Raw genomic sequence first — 18,564 nt, 5'->3', positions numbered from 1 at the left:
TAAAATAAACAATAAAAAAGAAACATCATGGGAATTGCTGTGCCTGAAAATGTCTGTACTATTAAAATAAAAAATGTATCCCATGTGGTGAATCGTGTAAAAAAAAATATATATATGGCCGATTTGCCGTTTTTTCATCACTTCACCTCCCACCAAAAGATAGAATTAAAAGTGATTAAAAAAAAGTCATATGCACCCCAAAATAGCATCAATAAAAACTACAGATTGTCTCACACAGCTCCAAAAACATAACTATAGTAAAGTTATGGGGGTCAGACTATGGCGATGGAAAAGAAAGTTTGTTTTTTTTTTGTTTGTTTTTTAAACGATATCTGGTATCGCTGTAATCGTACTGACCAGGAGAATTAAGTGCACGGGTACGTTTTACCACATAGAAAATGCCATAAAAAATAAAAACCCATAAAACTATGGAGGAATTGCATTTTTCCCCGAATTCCACTACATTTTTGTCAGCTTTTTGTCAGCTTCCCAGGACATCATATTCAATATTAAATGGTGCCATTAGAAAGCACAACTTGTCTTGCAAAAAAAAAAAAAAAAAAAGCCCTCAAACGGCAATGTGAAAGGAAAAAGGAAAAATAAAAAAGTTATGGCTCCAGGAAGGACGAGAATACAAAAAAAAGGAAGAGTCCTGAAGGGGTTAAAGATACTTTTGCTATGAGCCTGAATAATAGCAGTTTGTATTATTGTAGTAACAGCGGTGATAGCATTCCTTTATACCGTTCTATAGAAAACGGCCGGGCCTCATACACGAAGGCTTCTTCTCCCCTTGTGGCTGGGCGCTACCACTTTAACAACGCATCGCAGCACAGGGCAGCGGAACGTGATGACGTCACGGGTGCAGCTGACTGGCCACGTACGCCGCAGAGAGCTGGATGGTACAGTGTCCTATGAGGGAAAAGCAGGCAGCGGAGGAGAGGGAGAGACGTGAGGGTGAGTCCGCGCCCGGTAACTGGAGGGGGCGCCGTGACGTCCTCTCACCGACCACCAGAGCGGACAGTGGGCGCGGTTATCTGCCGCCCATAGCGCTGCATTGTCTGTCATTCCTGCCAGAACACTCAGACTTTGCTCAGTGCTGTGGCATGTGTTCAGCAGATAGCACATACGTCTGAATGTGTGTGTATATATATATGTATTGCGTGCATGTGTGTGTATAATATATATGTATCTGACTCAAACACCTCAGTACTGTTTGCATTGCTTGCTGCCTTCCTCACGTTTATGGAATATGGAGAAGTACTTTATAATGGACGCTGCTCAGATAACTTTGATATGCTTTTATGAAATATTAAAGGCATATTCTTCTTTCGGTAAATTAAACTTCGCAGGGGCTTCTCGCTTCATAATAAACCCTAGTTGCCATATAATTATATAATATAATAATGTTTTCTTTGTTATACCATTCTGTAGCACTCTGTTTGCTGTCAGTGAATGTAATGAGTGTATTGTTTACGTCCGGAGGCAGAAAACTATAGACTTGCCGCAGTTTACGTCTTTGTTTTAGCCTCCATCACGGATTATGTCAAATAAAAAGGGTTGTCCTTCTCTCCCCACAGAATAAGGGATTAGTGTGTCTGATCATGGGGTCCGACTACTGTGGCCCCCACTGGTCACTGGAATGGAAGGGCGGACATGCATGCTGGCGCTCTGTGGGGCTGCTGAGTACAAGCGCTCTGCTGTCTCTTGCATCCCATAGAGTTGAATGGAGCAGCAGCAGCATGTCCACCTCTCTCATTCTAGTGATCGTCACGGAGTTGGACTCCATGATCAGACACGTATCCCTTAGGCTAGTTTTAGATGAGCGTCTGTACTTCCATAATGTCGTCAGTACAAATCATTACAGTTGAGGTCCGGCAGAGACACACAGCATTATAAATCATTATAATGCCATGCGGTCCGGGCAAAGGAGCAGAGTTTACCACAGGAATTCACTCTCCGACACGCCGTGAACACGCTCGTCTGAAACTGGCCTTATCCTGTGGATAGGGAATACGTTTTTGTAAGGGTACTTTCACACTAGCGTTATTCTTTTCCGGTATTGAAATCCGGTAAAGGGGCTCTATACCGGAAAAAAAACGCATCAGTTTTGTCGTAGTGCATTCTGAATGGAAAGCAATCTGTTCAGTATGCATCGGGATGTCTTCCGTTCCGTCCCTTGTACGGTATTTGACCGGACAAAATACCGGAACACTACCGCACTTACATTAAGGATCCGGTACCAAGTGTTCCAGAAATTGCCACGTTGCCGGATCCAGTATCCCGGTCTGCGCATGCGCCAGGACATAGGAAGAGCTAATTTCGCCTTCGAAAAAATTTAAATACCGTATCCAGTATTTCTCCGGATCTGTCTAACGGATCCGGGAAAAACTGATATCCGTTTACATACAGTTTGCCGGCAGGCAGTTCCGTTGCCGCAACGCTAGTATGAAAGTACCCTAAGGGCCGCTTCACACGAGCGGATGCCGTGCGTGGCATCCGCTCCGTGAAAGAGTGCCAAGACCCGCTGCAGACTGCAGAGGCACGGAGCAGTAACATGACTGTTAATGCTCCGTGCCTCTCTGTGATCTCTTTACTACGAAATCACAGTGACAACTGTGATTTCGTAGTAAAGAGATCACAGAGAGGCACGGAGCATTAACAGTCATGTTACTGCTCCGTGCCTCTGCAGTCTGCAGCGGGTCTTGGCACTCTTTCACGGAGCGGATGCCACGCACGGCATCCGCTCGTGTGAAGCGGCCCTAATAGACAACCCCTTTAATGGTGACCACCCTGGAAACCCATTGGTCTCCATTATAATAAGTGGGAACCGTTGGAGCCGGTAGTTTCCACCGAATGATCGGCACTGGCATTGTTAGTTTTTCTGGTCCTGTGAAGAAAAAACCTGAAATCCAGATGCAGATGTGAACCCAGCCTAAGGTCTCGTTCAGATGTCAGTGATTCACAGGCGTGTGCTTTCAGTGTTCCCCACATCCAGCACCGTACCAATTTGTTCTAATGTGTGTATCCACATATCCTTCATTTACAATGGTCCTGGGGTCCATGAAAAATCCCGGACACAACATGGCATCCATGTTGTAGTTTCAGAACAACTGGAGTGCCGGAGGTTGCTGTTCCCTTGTATCGTCTAGTTGACTTTTCTGAGCCTGGACGAGATACAGTAATAAATATTGCTGAATTATCATTTTTCTCCTATCTCCTAGGATTGGTGCAGAAACTCTCCCGCCATGCATCAGAAACTGCTTAAGAGTGCCCATTACATAGAGCTGGGCAGCTACCAGTACTGGCCAGTCCTGCTCCCCAGGGGAATCCGGCTCTACACCTATGAGCAGATCCCTGTCTTCCTTAAAGACAATCCATACATCACTGATGGCTACAGAGCTTTTCTTCCATCCCGTCTGTGCCTGAAGAGGTGAGATTAGTATTTCCACTCTATGCGTATACATTTTTCTATTGGTTATGTGTCTTTCCGTTCTGGGCCTCTGACCAAGTCTCTTAAAGGGGTTGTCCGGGTTCAGAGCTGAACCCGGACATACCCTTATTTTCACCCAGGCAGCCCCCCTGAGGCTAGCATCGGAGCATCTCATGCTCCAATGCGCTCCCTTGCCCTGCGCTAGATCGCGCAGGGCACTGGCTCTTTTGTTTATCATAACACACTGCCGGGCGGAAGCTTCCGCCCGGCAGTGTGTTCGGTGACATCACCTGCTCTGATGGGCAGGCTTTAGCGCTGCCCTAGCCGTTTTACTGGCTAGGGCAGCGCTAAATCCCGCCCATCAGTGCCGGTGATGTAACGGGGCTTCCTGGCAGCCCCATGGAGAGCCCTGGTACGTCACCGGATCTCCAAAAAAAGCCTTTGCCCTGCGCGATTTAGCTCCAATGCTCTTGTCAGGAGGGCTGCCTGGGTGAAAATGGAGGTATGAACCCGGACAACCCCTTTAACAGATATGAAATGGAACCACTAGGCCATCACTTGTTAAGAGCCTATCATGGGACTTAAAGGGGTTCTCCAGGTATTTTATACTGATGACCTTTCCTCAGGATAAACAAAGTTAAGCCTTTATTAGGGTACTTTCACACTTGTGGCAGAGGATTCCGGCAAGCAGTTCCGTCGCCGGAAACTGCCTGCCGCATCCGGAAATCCAGATGCAAAATGATGGTATTTATCAGACGGATCCGACAAACAACTGGACAGTGTGGGGATGAGTGATGGTGTAACGATTGCTCCTCCCCATAATGTGGAGAAGATAACTGCATGTAATAGCAGCGATCTCCTCCGCTAGCGAGCAGGCGATTGCCGGGAAGGAACACTTCCCTCCCGAGAGTCACCTGCTAGATCGTTTAATACAGCCCTTAGTCAGCCCCTCCTGTAAAATGGCTGAAAATACTAAATTACAAGCAAATAAAGCATTAGTTCATACATTCTATGCTTGTACTACCCTCCGGATAGGTCATCTGTATCTGATTGGTGGGGGTATGACAACTGGGGCCCCCACCGAGCAGCTGTTTGAGAAGCTCATGACGCTCCAGTAAGGCACAGCGTTGTCCATTGTATAGCAGATCTGCTTGGTAAAGCAGCTCAGCCCTCTTCACTTGAATGGGACTGAGCTGCGCCTAGACCAAGTGACCAATGAATAGGATGTCACTAGGGAAAGCCATGGTGCTTACTGTTCTCTTCATACAGCTGATAGTTGGGCCGCTGGAAGTCAGACACTCACCAATCTGATATTGATGACCTCTCCTGAGGATAAGTCATCAATATAGGAAACGTTTAGAACCCTTTTACAACAAAATATCACGTATGCTGCGGTTTAACAAAGGAAAAAAGAAAAGCTGGACACACTTAAAAAAATAAATAAATCTGGTTTTCAACTACATTAGGGTTGGGTTATTATAACTAGTACGAGAGCTAGGATCTTACCTGAAATCCGGTTGCTATGGGCCACTTGTCAACTTCTCCTCTGCCCCACATGATAAATCTCCCCCGCTGTGTACACAGGATGTTTTCCCTAAATCCAGCTCACTACAATGTGGCTGCTGCACTACAATACCAGGTTGGCCAAAATGCAGCTATATTGTTAGTATTCGGGTGCAGTTTTTTCCAGTAAAGATTTGTGTAGAAGTGACATATAAATGTGATCAATGGACGGTGACTTTTTGATTCTCCTGCAGCCTCTTTATTCTATCCAATGAGACGGTTAACATTTGGAGCCACTTGCTGGGCTTCCTGCTCTTCTTCAGTCTGGGAGTTTATGACATGATGTCTGTTTTGCCATCAGCGAATGCTTCCAGGGAAGACTTTGTTATCTGTTCCATTTGCCTGTTCTGTTTCCAGGTAAGCACATACCTGCTTTGGGTTTTCTTAAATCTTTTTTTTTGTGCCATTTTCATGTGTTCTAAGTTTTTTTCATACATTCTAAAACAATATACAAAAAACGCCATAAGGGTCCCTCAGGTTGCTTCACGAAGCATATTCTACATTTTTCAAACCTATATGAATCATTACAATGTCATTAGGTCATGTCACAGAGCAGCGTTCAGCTCGGCAAGTACCCCTGACACATGGGAAGTGTATTTCACGGACTCTACTCGCTCGTGTGAAATCAGCCTTATGTTACATGCACACGAACGTTAGGGCTCTGTGCTCGTGCTGCAGACCGCAAATTGCTGTCCGCGGTGCACGGGCACAGACTGTGGGGCAGCCGCATGCGGATCGCGGACCCATTCACTTGAATGTGGTCCTCGATCCGCATCTGATGGTCCCACCGCAAAAAAGTAGTGCATGCTCTACTTTTTTGCGGTGTGGAGGCACGGCCAGAAACACCATGGAAGCACTCTGTAGTGTTTCCGTGGGGTTCCGATCCGTGCCTCCATTTCGAATGGGTCCGCGATCCATGATGCGGAATGCACGCGGCCGTTGCATGTAGCCTTAAACTGAGACCCCAGCTTAATAATTAAGAATTCATCAAACAGGATAACTAAAGGTTATGGCAATTTTTTATTATTGTATTATACTCATTTCAAGCTAAAAATAATTTTTTCAATTGATCTTTATTAAAAAAAAATATTGAGCCCTTTTTCCTGCACAGCTATGAGTTTATCTAGTAATTGGTTCTGAATTTCCTCTCTTCCATCAGGCAGGGAGCTGAGGGCTCTTCATCTCTGACCTTGTAAACACTCATTTATAGCTCAATTCTTAACTTACTGATGAGGGTGTGGCTTAAATTAGTGTTTATGACCTTTTAGTAATTGACAGATAAGGGTTATTAGGGCACAAAGTGAAAGTGCGATCCACGCAGCTAGACAAACTGTTAACCCTTTGTAACAGAACAACTCAATATTTTTTATAAAGACCTACTGAAAAAAAAGATTTTTAGCCCAGAATGAGTAAAAAGCAATCATAAAAATAAAATTGCCCCCAAAGGTGTACATAGACTTTAAATATGGGATTTGTAAATCAGACTGCCCCTTTAATTTATATGTTGTGTCAGGTTCATCAGTGCATTGATGTTGTAGGTGAAGAGCCATAGGAGCCCATGTTACAGAGGACAGTAGTCTTCTGTGAATTCTCAGTAGCTGTGCCATACAGAAGACATCCAGTAGTCTGATCTGCGCAGTAGTTAGTGGGACCAGTAGTGGCAGCACTTATTGAGCCCAAGCCAAGATTTTGTTTGCTCTTGGTCTCCTATATGCCATAACTAAATTTTCAGTCCAGGAGACAGATTATCTGGTGCCTAAAGGGGCTATGACACTGCCCGATGTACAGGCCGTGCAAGCTGAATGGATGAGAGTACATCCGTCAGTGCTCGTTTGCACCGGCCTGATTACACAGGAGGAATGATTGGTACTGCAGTTGTTCCTCCATCATTCTGTTCTATTCATTATTGGCAGCACACCCCGGATTACACATCCTGATGCAAGATGCCCATCAGCCGATGAACGAGCCAGTTATCGCGAACTAGCATTCCTATGAACGCTTGTTCTCCATGATTTGCCGATAATCGTATGGTCTAATAGGTCATGATTAAGATGCTTGGTCAAAATGCGTAGACCGTTAATTGTTCTGGTCAGCCTATGGATTTTAAAAGAAAATAATAAAGAAATTGGATTTTATCCATGGCCTGTCTGCTGGAATTTCCTCGTTGTTTACAATAGAAAATCTTTATTCAGTTGATACTACAAATCAGTAAGAACACATAAAATGCAAAGAGGGTTGTGTACGTAACAAATCAGTGTTTAAACGGTTAGTCATTCCTACAGTAGTTACATGAACTCCATATTTTACAAATCAAGATCCCTGGATAGGATACAAATCCACAGACTAATACCATATGCTACACGCTGAAGTGCTATTAAACCTATCCCTCTAAGACCATAACAAGATTCGACACCACTGATATACTTAGGTAAGCTTACAGACTACAGTGTCTCTGACGTGTATCTCGTACGTCCAGGGTGGCACTTCAGTAGCCAAGGATATATGCATGAAGGTGTCTGTGAGTATAAAGTGCTGAGTGGCATTTTGACAATGTGCTGGGGGCGTCTACTTCAGAAAATATGGCTAAGTGGTTAGTATGATTTTTTGTATTTACTTAGGTTTTATATGTATATGTGGAAACTGTGAAAATTGTCCTGGCTACCAGAGTGGCAAAATGTCCAAACACCCATGATAGCAAAAGGGTTAAAGGGAGTTGCCAGAAAACTCACTGATAAACCAGGCACAGATCTTTGTAGGACTATATCAGCTGATTGTAACAGTGCCTTTCCCTTAGTGACTCACTTCTTCATTCTGGAGAAAAAGTCATTGTAATCCATATGAAAACCAGCAGTTAAGTGCACCAAGGACGGGCCCAAGCCACTGTGTGCCTCTTTATTTCTCCTGCTTCCTCTGGCTGCCCCTCCTTCTCTGGATTGTCAGGGCTTGACTCCTCCATGGTCATCTTCCCTACATGTTCAGCTGCTGGAGAAGCTACGACCCCAGCTTATTAATTTAGGGTTCGGTAACAGGGGATTTGTAAACCGGACCCCCTCCTTAATTTATATTATGATTTAAATTGATATGATGATAAAATGCTATGCTTTCTAAAATGCTTTTCTAAAACCACACAACATTAAGAAACCTCTGAAGCCCATGTTAATTAGGTAGTCACAGCAATAACACCCATAATTAACATATGAATATGCATAGATCTACATATTCGTATGTATCCCCTACTGGTAATACCACACCAGGCCCCAAATATTTTATAATCGAAAATCTTTATTCAGTTGAGACTACAAATCAATAAAGACCCATAAAATTGTAACTGAACACATAAAATGCAAAGTGTGTTATGTAAGTAAAAATTGGTGAAATACCAGCATTTAAATGGTTACAGTCATACCTACTTGAACTCCGTATTTTACTAATCAAGATCCCTGGATAGGATACAAATCCACAGACTAATACCATATGCTACACGCTGAAGTGCTATTAAACCTATCCCTCTAAGACCATAACAAGATTCAAGACACCATTGATATACTTAGGTAAGCTTACAGACTACAGTGTGTCTCTGAAGTGTACACAATGTGCCGGGCATCTACTTTCAGAAAATATGGGTATGGAGGGATAATATGATTTTTTTGTTTTGTTTTATTTTTATATGTGAAAACTGTGCAACATGTCCAAACCCATGGCAAAAATAGGGGTTAAAGGGAATCTGTTGCCAGAGAATTCACTGTTTAAACCAGGCACAATGCCTTGTAGGCCTAGCTCAGCTGAATGTAATGTCACCTTTCCCTTTGCGATCCATTGTTTAACCCCTTCCCGACTGCCATACGGCTATGTACGTGCTATTTGCACATACCCCGTGCAGCTAGCACGTGTATAGACGGCAAGGCAGCTCTTTAATCCAAGTGCTGCAAAACGCTTGGATTAAAGCTTCTGTCCCTGCTCTGCTGCTGTCATGGACAGCATACGGTCTAGTAATGCCGGCAAGGGACAACCTGCTCTATAAAAATAGCACAGGATCTCTACCCTGTCAGATGCATCTTGTTAAAAAAAAAAAAAAAAAAATAAAAAAAAACGGTGCCAAAACCGTGCCATTTTTTTGTTACCTCGCCTCACAAAAAAACGTAATATAGAGCAATTCAAAATCATATGTACCCCAAAATAGTACCAATAAAACTGGCATCTTATCCCCTAGTTTCCAAAATGGGGTCACTTTTTGGGAGTGTCTAATGTAAGGGTGCATCAGTGGGGCTTCAAATGGGATATAGCATCTAAAAATCAGTCCAGCAAAATCTGCCTTCCAAAAACCATACGTACCTTTTCTTCGGTGCCCTGCTGTGTGCCCATACAGCAGTTTACGATCATATGTGGGGTGTTTTTGTAAACCGCATAATCAGGGTAATAAATATTGAGTTTTGTTTGGCTGTTAACCCTCGATGTGTTGAAGAAAAGAAAAAAATTTATTAAAATGGAAAATCTGCCAATTCTTGTTGAACACCTAAAGGGTTAACAAAGTTTGTAAAATCAGTTTTGAGTAACTTGAGGGCTGTAGTTTCTAAAATGGGTTCATTTTTGGGTGGTTTCTATTATGTGAGCCTCACAAAGTGACTTCATAACTGAATTGGTCCTTTAAAAAGCAGTGCTCCAGACTAAAAAAAAATACCTAGTAGCCATTGGCTCCTGAACTGAAAAATTTAGGAGCCAAATCAAATTTTTTGTCGCCAAATCGAAACAGAATCAAAATTTTGGTATCGTGCCAAAATTTGGATTCGCTTTCGTCACCATAAAAAAGTATTGCGATACTCAATACCGTGCAAAAAAAAAAAAAAAGCCGCGTGCATTTTGCATTTTATGAAACGTTCGGCCCATAATAGAACAGTCCTATCCTATTTTTTGGGGTGACAAGGTGACAAAAAAATAGCGAATACTCACCGCATAGGAGATATTTTGTAATAATTTAATAGTTTGGACAGCGCTATGTAATATGTTTATTTATTGTTTATATATTTTATATGTAAAATTGGGAAAGGGGGGGATTTAAACGTAATATTTTAGGCTACTTTCACACTAGCGTTTTTCTTTTCCGGCATAGAGTTCCGTCCTAGGGGCTCTATACCAGAAAAGAATTGATCAGTTATATCCCAATGCATTCTGAATGGAGAGCAATCCGCTCCGGATGCATCCGGATGTCTTCAGTTCAGTCATTTTGACTGATCAGGCAAAAGATAAAACCGCAGCATGCTACGGTTTTATCTCCGGCGAAATAAACTGAAGATTTACCTGAATGCCGGATCCAGCATTTTTCCCCATAGGAATGTATTAGTGCCAAATCTGGCATTCAAAATACCGGAATGCACCCGCACTAAATCCGGACCCATTCACTTCTATGGGGCTGTGCACATGAGCGGTGATTTTCACACATCACTTGTGCATTGCTTGAAAATCGCAGCATGCTCTATGTTGTGAGTTTTTCACGCAATGCAGGCCCCATAGAAGTTAATGAGGCTGCGTGAAAATCGCAAGCATCCGCAAGCAAGTGTGGATGCGGTGTGATTTTCACACATGGTTGCTAGGTGACAGTCTATTCACTGTATTATTTTCCCTTATAACATGGTTATAAGGGAAAATAATAGCATTCTTTAACCACTTCAACCCCGCTAGCTGAAACCCCCTTAATGACCAGGCCACTTTTTACACTTCTGCACTACACTACTTTCACCGTTTATTGCTCGGTCATGCAACTTACCACCCAAATGAATTTTACCTCCTTTTCTTCTCACTAACAGAGCTTTCATTTGGTGGTATTTCATTGCTGCTGACATTTTTACTTTTTTTGTTATTAATCAAAATGTAATGATTTTTTGCAAAAAAAAAGACATTTTTCAATTTCAGCTGTAAAATTTTGCAAAAAAAAACGACATCCATATATACATTTTTCTCTAAATTTATTGTTCTACATGTCTTTGATAAAAAAAAATGTTTGGGCAAAAAAAAAAAAATGGTTTGGGTAAAAGTTATAGCGTTTACAAACTATGGTACAAAAATGTGAATTTCCGCTTTTTGAAGCAGCTCTGACTTTCTGAGCACCTGTCATGTTTCCTGAGGTTCTACAATGCCCAGACAGTAGAAAACCCCCACAAATGACCCCATTTCAGAAATTAGACACCCTAAGGTATTCGCTGATGGGCATAGTGAGTTCATAGAACTTTTTATTTTTTGTCACAAGTTAGCGGAATATGATGTGTTTTTTTTTTTTCCCTTACAAAGTCTCATATTCCACTAACTTGCGACAAAAAATAAAAAATTCTAGGAACTCACCATGCCCCTCACGGAATACCTTGGGGTGTCTTCTTTCCAAAATGGGGTCACTTGTGGGGTAGTTATACTGCCCTGGCAATTTAGGGGCCCAAATGTGTGAGAAGTAGTTTGCAATCAAAATGTGTAAAAAATGGCCTGCGAAATCCGAAAGGTGCTCTTTGGAATGTGTGCCCCTTTGCCCACCTAGGCTGCAATAAAGTGTCACACATCTGGTATCGCCGTACTCAGGAGAAGTTGGGGAATGTGTTTTGGGGTGTCATTTTACATATACCCATGCTGGGTGAGAGAAATATCTTGGCAAAAGACAACTTTTCCAATTTTTTTATACAAAGTTGGCATTTGTACCTGTGTGGTACTTCCGGAAACACTCCCCTAAGCATAGGGCAGGGTAGTCAGGACAGAAATAGCGGATGTCACGCCTTATTCCACTCCTGCTATAGACACAACATCTTTTTCGGGGAGACGGTTGGGTTGAGGTACCGGCAACGACATTGGGGAAATGTCGCTCGTGTAGACGGCTAACTACACTGGTGGATGGGGCCACGGAACCTCCTGGGTACAGGAGGTTCTCGATGATCTCTTCCTGAAATTTGAGGAAGGATCCTGTTCTCCCAGCCTTACTGTAGAGAACAAAACTATTACACAGAGCCAATTGAATCAAATATACAGACACCTTCTTATACCAGCGTCTGGTTCTGCGGGACACTAAATATGGAGACAACATCTGGTCATTGAAGTCCACCCCTCCCATGTTAAGGTTATAGTCGTGGACTGAGAGGGGCTTTTCAATGACACGGGTTGCTCGCTCAATTTGGATTGTCGTGTCTGCGTGAATGGAGGAGAGCATGTAAACGTCACGCTTGTCTCTCCATTTCACCGCAAGCAGTTCTTCGTTACACAAGGCAGCCCTCTCCCCCCTTGCAAGACGGGTGGTAACGAGCCGTTGGGGGAAGCCCGCGCGACTAGTTCGCGCGGTGCCACAGGCGCCAATCTGTTCTAGAAACAAATGCCTAAAGAGGGCCACACTTGTGTAGAAATTGTCCACATAAAGATGGTACCCCTTGCCGAATAAGGGTGACACCAAGTCCCAGACTGTCTTCCCACTGCTCCCCAGGTAGTCAGGGCAACCGACCGGCTCCAGGGTCTGATCTTTTCCCTCATAGACACGAAATTTGTGGGTATAGCCTGTGGCCCTTTCACAGAGCTTATACAATTTGACCCCATACCGGGCGCACTTGCTTGGGATGTATTGTTTGAAGCCAAGGCGCCCGGTAAAATGTATTAGGGACTCGTCTATGCAGATGTTTTGCTCAGGGGTATACAAATCTGCAAATTTCTGGTTGAAATGGTCTATGAGGGGCCGCATTTTGTGGAGCCGGTCAAAAGCTGGGTGGCCTCTGGGACGCGAGGTGGTGTTGTCGCTAAAGTGCAGGAAACGCAGGATGGTCTCAAATCGTGTCCTGGACATAGCAGCAGAGAAAATGCGATAAATTGGGTTCGTGGACCAATATGACCGCAATTCATGCTTTTTAGTTAGACCCATGTTGAGGAGAAGGCCCAGAAAAGTTTTAATTTCGGAAACTTGGACTGGTTTCCACCGGAAAGGCTGGGCATAAAAGCTTCCCGTGTTGGCGGTTATAAATTGTGTGGCATACCGGTTTGTTTCGGCCACGACTAAGTCTAAGAGCTCCGCAGTCAAGAACAGCTCAAAAAATCCCAGGTCCGTACTGATCTGAGCTGTCTCAACCCGAACTCCAGACTGTGCGGTGAAAGGGGGAACTACAGGTGCGGCTGAAGTTGGGGACTGCCAATCAGGGTTTGCCAGCACCTCAGGGATTCTAGGGGCTCTACGGGCCCGTCTTTGCGGTGGCTGCGACGGGGTCACTACTGCTCGTGCCACCGTACCAGCTTCAACTGCCCTTCTGGTGCTCACCACTTCACCAGGTTGTACGGCAGTGCTGGTACTAGGTCCAGGAAGGGCTGCGCTGCTGGTGTATGCCTCACCACGTAATCCGACAGCACCAGCCCCACTCTGCTGCTCTTGAAGCGGATCCTGCGCAACCTGTGGTCTAGCGACACGGGGCCGGGTACGCCTGGTGCTATCATGGACCTCAGCCTCCTTGTCCGAACTTTGGGTCAGAGAGCCACTGCTTTCTACAGGTTCATATTCTGACCCGCTAGATTCATCAGATGAGGGTTCCCATTCCTCATCCGACTGGGTCAGAAGCCTGTAGGCCTCTTCAGAAGAATACCCCCTGTTTGACATTTGGGCAACTAAATTTAGGGGTATTCCCTGAGACTACCCAAGAAAAAAAGCAAGCCTGTCTTACAAATGGGAGGCTAGCGAAGTACCGGAGGCTGCTGCGGTTGATAAAAAATATCAAAACTGATTTTTTTATCGCCGCAGCGCGTGTAAAGTGAATGTGCAGTGATAAAAAAAAAAAATAATTTGTCACTGCGGTGGGGCGGGCGTGGGTGAAAGCACGTGTGGGCGACCGATCAGGCCTGATCGGGCAAACACTGCGTTTTGGGTGGAGGGCGAACTAATACTATTATAGATCTGACCGTGATCAGTTTTGATCACTTCCAGATACTATAAAAGTACAAATGCTGATTAGCGATACGCTAATCAGCGAATAAGGGACTGCGGTGCGGTGGGCTGGGCGCTAACTGATCCCTAAACTACCTAACCAAGGGGCCTAAACTATCCCTAAAACCTAACAGTCAATACCAGTGAAAAAAAAATGTGACAGTTTACACTGATCACTTTTTTCCTTTCACTTTTTTGATCCTACCGACGAAAAGGACCAGCAGAGGAGCAGGACAGCCATCTAACAGATCATATTTACGAACTGACTTCTCCGTTCGGCTTCATGGAGCGAAGTGCGCATGCGCCGGCACTTCGCTCAACCTCCCAATGACCTGAACGCTGGCGCCAGCCTTCAGGTCATCGGGAGGATGAGCGAAGTGCTGGCGCATGCGCAGTTCGCTCCATGAAGCCGAACGGAGAAGTCCGCACGGGCGCATCAGGCACAGGCCTGTGCGCACGTGCGGGATGTTAGAGAAGAAGGAGGGGGGAGTGAGGGAGAACCGGAGGCGTAGCAAAGGATTCTGATGCGGCGCTGATGTCATAAAAAGGAGGAGCAGGGCACGAACGGCGGCGGGTGTGGGCGGCATCTGGAAGACATGAGTATCCCCTTGGGCACCTTAGTTGGATGAATGACAGGTTAGTTATAACGTTTTTTTAGACAAAATGAGCCTACAGATTTCAGTTATAAGACCACATTAGGAATCACTAAAGCTCCATGAACATAACCATATTTTTAAATGGAGGGGCAAAAAACTGGTGACAGAATCCCTTTAATGCAGAATGCTTAGTAGAAGGTCAATATAATAAACATTGGTGGCGCAGTGCGTCCCCCCCCAAGACCCCAGTATAATAAACATTGGTGGCGCAGTGCGCCCCCCCCAATATAATAAACATTGGTGGCGCAGTGCGCCCCCCCCCCCATACAATAAACATTGGTGGCGCAGTGCACCCCCCCAATATAATAAACATTGGTGGCGCAGTGCACCCCCCCAACACCCCAGTATAATAAACATTGGTGGCGCAGTGCGCCCCCCCCCCAATAAAATAAACATTGGTGGTGCAGTGCGCCCCCCCCCAATATAATAAACATTGGTGGCGCAGTGCGCCCCCCCAATATAATAAACATTGGATGCGCAGTGCGCCCCCAACACCCCAGTATAATAAACATTGGTGGCGCAGTGTGCCCCCCAGTATAATAAACATTGGTGGCGCAGTGCGCGGCCCCAATATAATAAACATTGGTGCCGCAGTGCGCCCCCAACACCCCAGTATAATAAACATTGGTGGCGTAGTGCGCCCCCCCCCCCTCAATATGATAAACATTGGTGGAGCAGTGGGCAGTGCCAATGAGGTTTAAAAAATAAATAAAAAATGAACTCCTGATCGTCTCCTGTTCTTTCTTCAGGACCTGTCAAAGGACCTTTGGTGACATCACTGTACTCATCACATGATCCATCAGTGACGTCACCACAGGTCCTGAAGAAAGAACAGGAGACCGGCAGCTACGCGATCAACTGGAGGAGGTGAGTTAATTTTTTTATTATTTTTAACCCTCATTGGCACTTCCCACTGAACCACCAATGTTTCTTATACTGGGGTGTTGGGGGGGCGCACTGTGCCACCAATGTTTCTTATACAAATACAGGAGCCGGGTGGCAGAATCAAATAGCCGGCACCCGACCTTTGTGACAGGGAGCTGCGATCAGCGGCAGTTAACCCCTCAGGTACCGCACCTGAAGGGTTAACTCAACTGCAGCTGATCGCAGTTCCCTGTCACAAAGGTCGGGTGCCGGCTATTTGATTCCGGCACCCGCCTCCTGTATTTGTAGAGAACTAACAGCTCCTGGGCCCGCCGCTGTTCAACGGCAGAGCTGCGGTGGCGGGTCTAGTCGTAAATGGTGACAAGACTAAAAAGTCTTGTCGCCATTTGTAAATTCTAAGTCGCATTGGCGACCATTTTGGTTGCCATCTGGAGCCCTGAAAAGTGGGTTTTGGAATTTTTGAAAACATTTTAAAAATTGCTTCTAAAATTCTAAGCCTTTTAACGTCCTAAAAAAATAAAATGAGTTTTGCATAATGATGCCAACATAAAGTAGACATATGGGGAATGTTACCGTATTTTTCGCCCTATAAGACTCACCTGCCCATAAGACGCACCTGGTTTTAGAGGGTGAAAATAGGAAAAAAAAAATTGGGGACAAAAGGTGTGTCAAAACTTTTAATAAAATAACAGACCAATATTTTAACAATGTAAACATTAACAGTAGTAACCAGCAGCATTAATAACCATCATGTACAGTACTCTATTCATCAGGGAACCCCCAAAACTCCTCATCACTACTGTCCAGTTAATCGCCCTCTGTGGCTCAGTATCACTAGTATCTCTGCCTTCAGATTCGTCGTACAGCATATTGTCCTCAGTGCCATCCAAGGCATTGCTAATGCCACACTTTTTAAAGGATCTGACGACGATTTCATCGTTGACTGCCTGCCATGATGTTTTCACCCACTCACAGACTTGGGTGATGGTGGGCCTCTTCATCCGTCCAGTGGGAGTCAGGTCATGGTTCCCAGCTGCCATCCAGTTGTTCCATTCCTCCCTCATGAACACTTTAAATGGCTTATTAATGGAACCGTCCAGAGGTTGTAGCTGGCTGGTAAGCTCCCCAGGAATTACCGCCAGATGGGTGTTCACTTCCTTAAATCTTGTTTTTGTGGATTCGGTGATATGTGCCCGAAACTGGTCAAGCACTAGTAGGGCAGGTTTCTTCAGAAGTTCTCCAGTGCCTTTGGACCACACCTTTTCGATCCATACTTTCATGCCATTTTCGTCCATCCACCCTTTGTCGTAAACATGGACAATCACTCCTCGTGGGATCACCTCTTTTGGCATGGTCTTCCTTTTAAAAATCTGCATTGGTGGCAGTTTGGTGCCATCTGCGCAGCAGGACAAGATAACCGTATAATGCGTTTTCTCGTGTCCAGATGTCTTTACAGTTATGAATTTTGCGCCTCTCACATCGACGGTCCTATTCGATGGAACATCGAAGGTTAACGGAACGTTATCCATGTTCCCAATCTGGCCTATTTCATAGCCATGTTTCTTTCTTGAATCCAGCACAAATTTATGAAAAGAAAGAATCTTGGACTCATATTCTTTGGGCATTTTTTGTGCAATTCTTGTTTTGGTGCGCATAGCAAGGCCACATCTTCTCATGAATCTGTAGCACCATGATGCCGATCCAGTGAAGTCTTCAATGCCTTTCTCTGATGATCATTTTTGTGGATACTGAGAAGCCGTTGTTCCTGTGACATGTGATCCACTCTTTCATGTCCACGTCTAGCTGTGGCCACTTTGCAGCACACCCACGAAGAGTGTGTTTACTTTTCTCCACTTTCTCCAACTGATCCTCTTGTTTCCTCCGTGCACGAATCATCTTTTCAGTTGGAGGCGGCCCAAAATGTCTCTCCGCTGCCCTGTTTCCATGCTCTTTGGCGTACTTTATCAGCTCTAGTTTAAAAATAATTTTATAAGAAAGCCTTTTCTGCTTTGACATCGCTCAGAAATGTACAGTATGCAGCAGGAGACTACGGTAATTTTCTGCAATAGAATACAGTAATAGAAGAACTGTTAGCACTAGGGTTGTTGCGGGTATCGAAATTTCGATACCCAATCGATACTTTTGTCCCGGTATCGATACGATACCGGGATTTCCGTTTTTTCGATACTGGGCTGCGCTTCTGCGCAGTCTAGTATCTCTGAACATGAGCGCGCTGCTATCGGCGCGCTCATGTTCTCTCAGCAGCACAGGGAGAAGGAAGCTGTCCCCCCCCCCCCCCCCCCTGTGCTGCTGCCGCTGCCACCAATGAGAAGAGAGGGGCGGAGGAGGGGCGGCAATGAGAAGAGAGGGGCGGCAATGAGAAGAGAGGGGCGGAGGAGGGGCGGCACCACGGAGGAGGGGCGGCAATGAGAAGAGAGGGGCGGAGGAGGGGCGGCAATGAGAAGAGAGGGGCGGCAATGAGAAGAGAGGGGCGGCACCACGGAGGAGGGGCGGCAATGAGAAGAGAGGGGCGGAGGAGGGGCGGGCGCACTGCGCCACCAATGATAGGATTATTTCCACACAGAGCGGCGCCCAGCGATGTCTCTGCACTCACCATTAGTCCTGGGCGCCGCTCCGTTCGCCCGCAGTGCCCCATTACTGTCTCCTCTCCTGCTCCACATGCTGCTGATTACTATCGGAGCGATGGGAGGAGACATCAGCTTCACTAGTGGGCGTTCCTTTTCCCTGCGCTGCGATTGGACAGCGCTACAGCCAGGGAGAAGGAACGCCCACTAGTGAAGCTGATGTCTCCTCCCATCGCTCCGATAGTAATCAGCAGCATGTGGAGCAGGAGAGGAGACAGTAATGGAGCACTGCAGGCGAACGGAGCGGCGCCCAGGACTAATTGTGAGTGCTGAGACATCGCTGGGCGCCGCTCTGTGTGGCCTGATAGTGAAAGTCTGGAGTCCCATATAGTAGTCAGTCTTTAACACATACAGGAGGCGGGTGCTGGCAGCAGAATCGCATTGCCGGCACCCTGCCCCTGACAGGGAGCTGCGATCAGCGGCAGTTAACTGCCGCTGATCTGCCAGTACCCGCCTCCTGTA

At 45.5% G+C, this 18,564-nt stretch overlaps 1 protein-coding gene across 4 annotated transcripts in view; it reads left to right on the top strand.

Annotated features, from left to right (window-relative positions):
- The first annotated feature begins 855 nt into the window (after positions 1-855).
- PAQR3 (progestin and adipoQ receptor family member 3) overlaps positions 856-18,564 on the top strand; it is a 40,231-nt gene continuing 22,522 nt past the window's right edge. For all 4 annotated transcript variants that reach the window (XM_044304978.1, XM_044304952.1, XM_044304969.1 and 1 more), the window contains exons 1-3: positions 856-954; positions 3,222-3,430; positions 5,188-5,350. In XM_044304978.1, the coding sequence (XP_044160913.1) occupies positions 3,246-3,430; positions 5,188-5,350 (348 nt within the window). In that variant the 5' untranslated portion in view covers positions 856-954; positions 3,222-3,245. The remainder of the gene's footprint in view (positions 955-3,221; positions 3,431-5,187; positions 5,351-18,564) is intronic.

The sequence above is a fragment of the Bufo gargarizans genome, chromosome 1 (genome assembly GCF_014858855.1).
Source record: "Bufo gargarizans isolate SCDJY-AF-19 chromosome 1, ASM1485885v1, whole genome shotgun sequence".
NCBI lineage: Eukaryota > Metazoa > Chordata > Amphibia > Anura > Bufonidae > Bufo > Bufo gargarizans.
The sequence above is the reverse complement of the archived record's forward strand: the minus strand, read 5'-3'. Positions and strand labels throughout refer to the sequence as shown.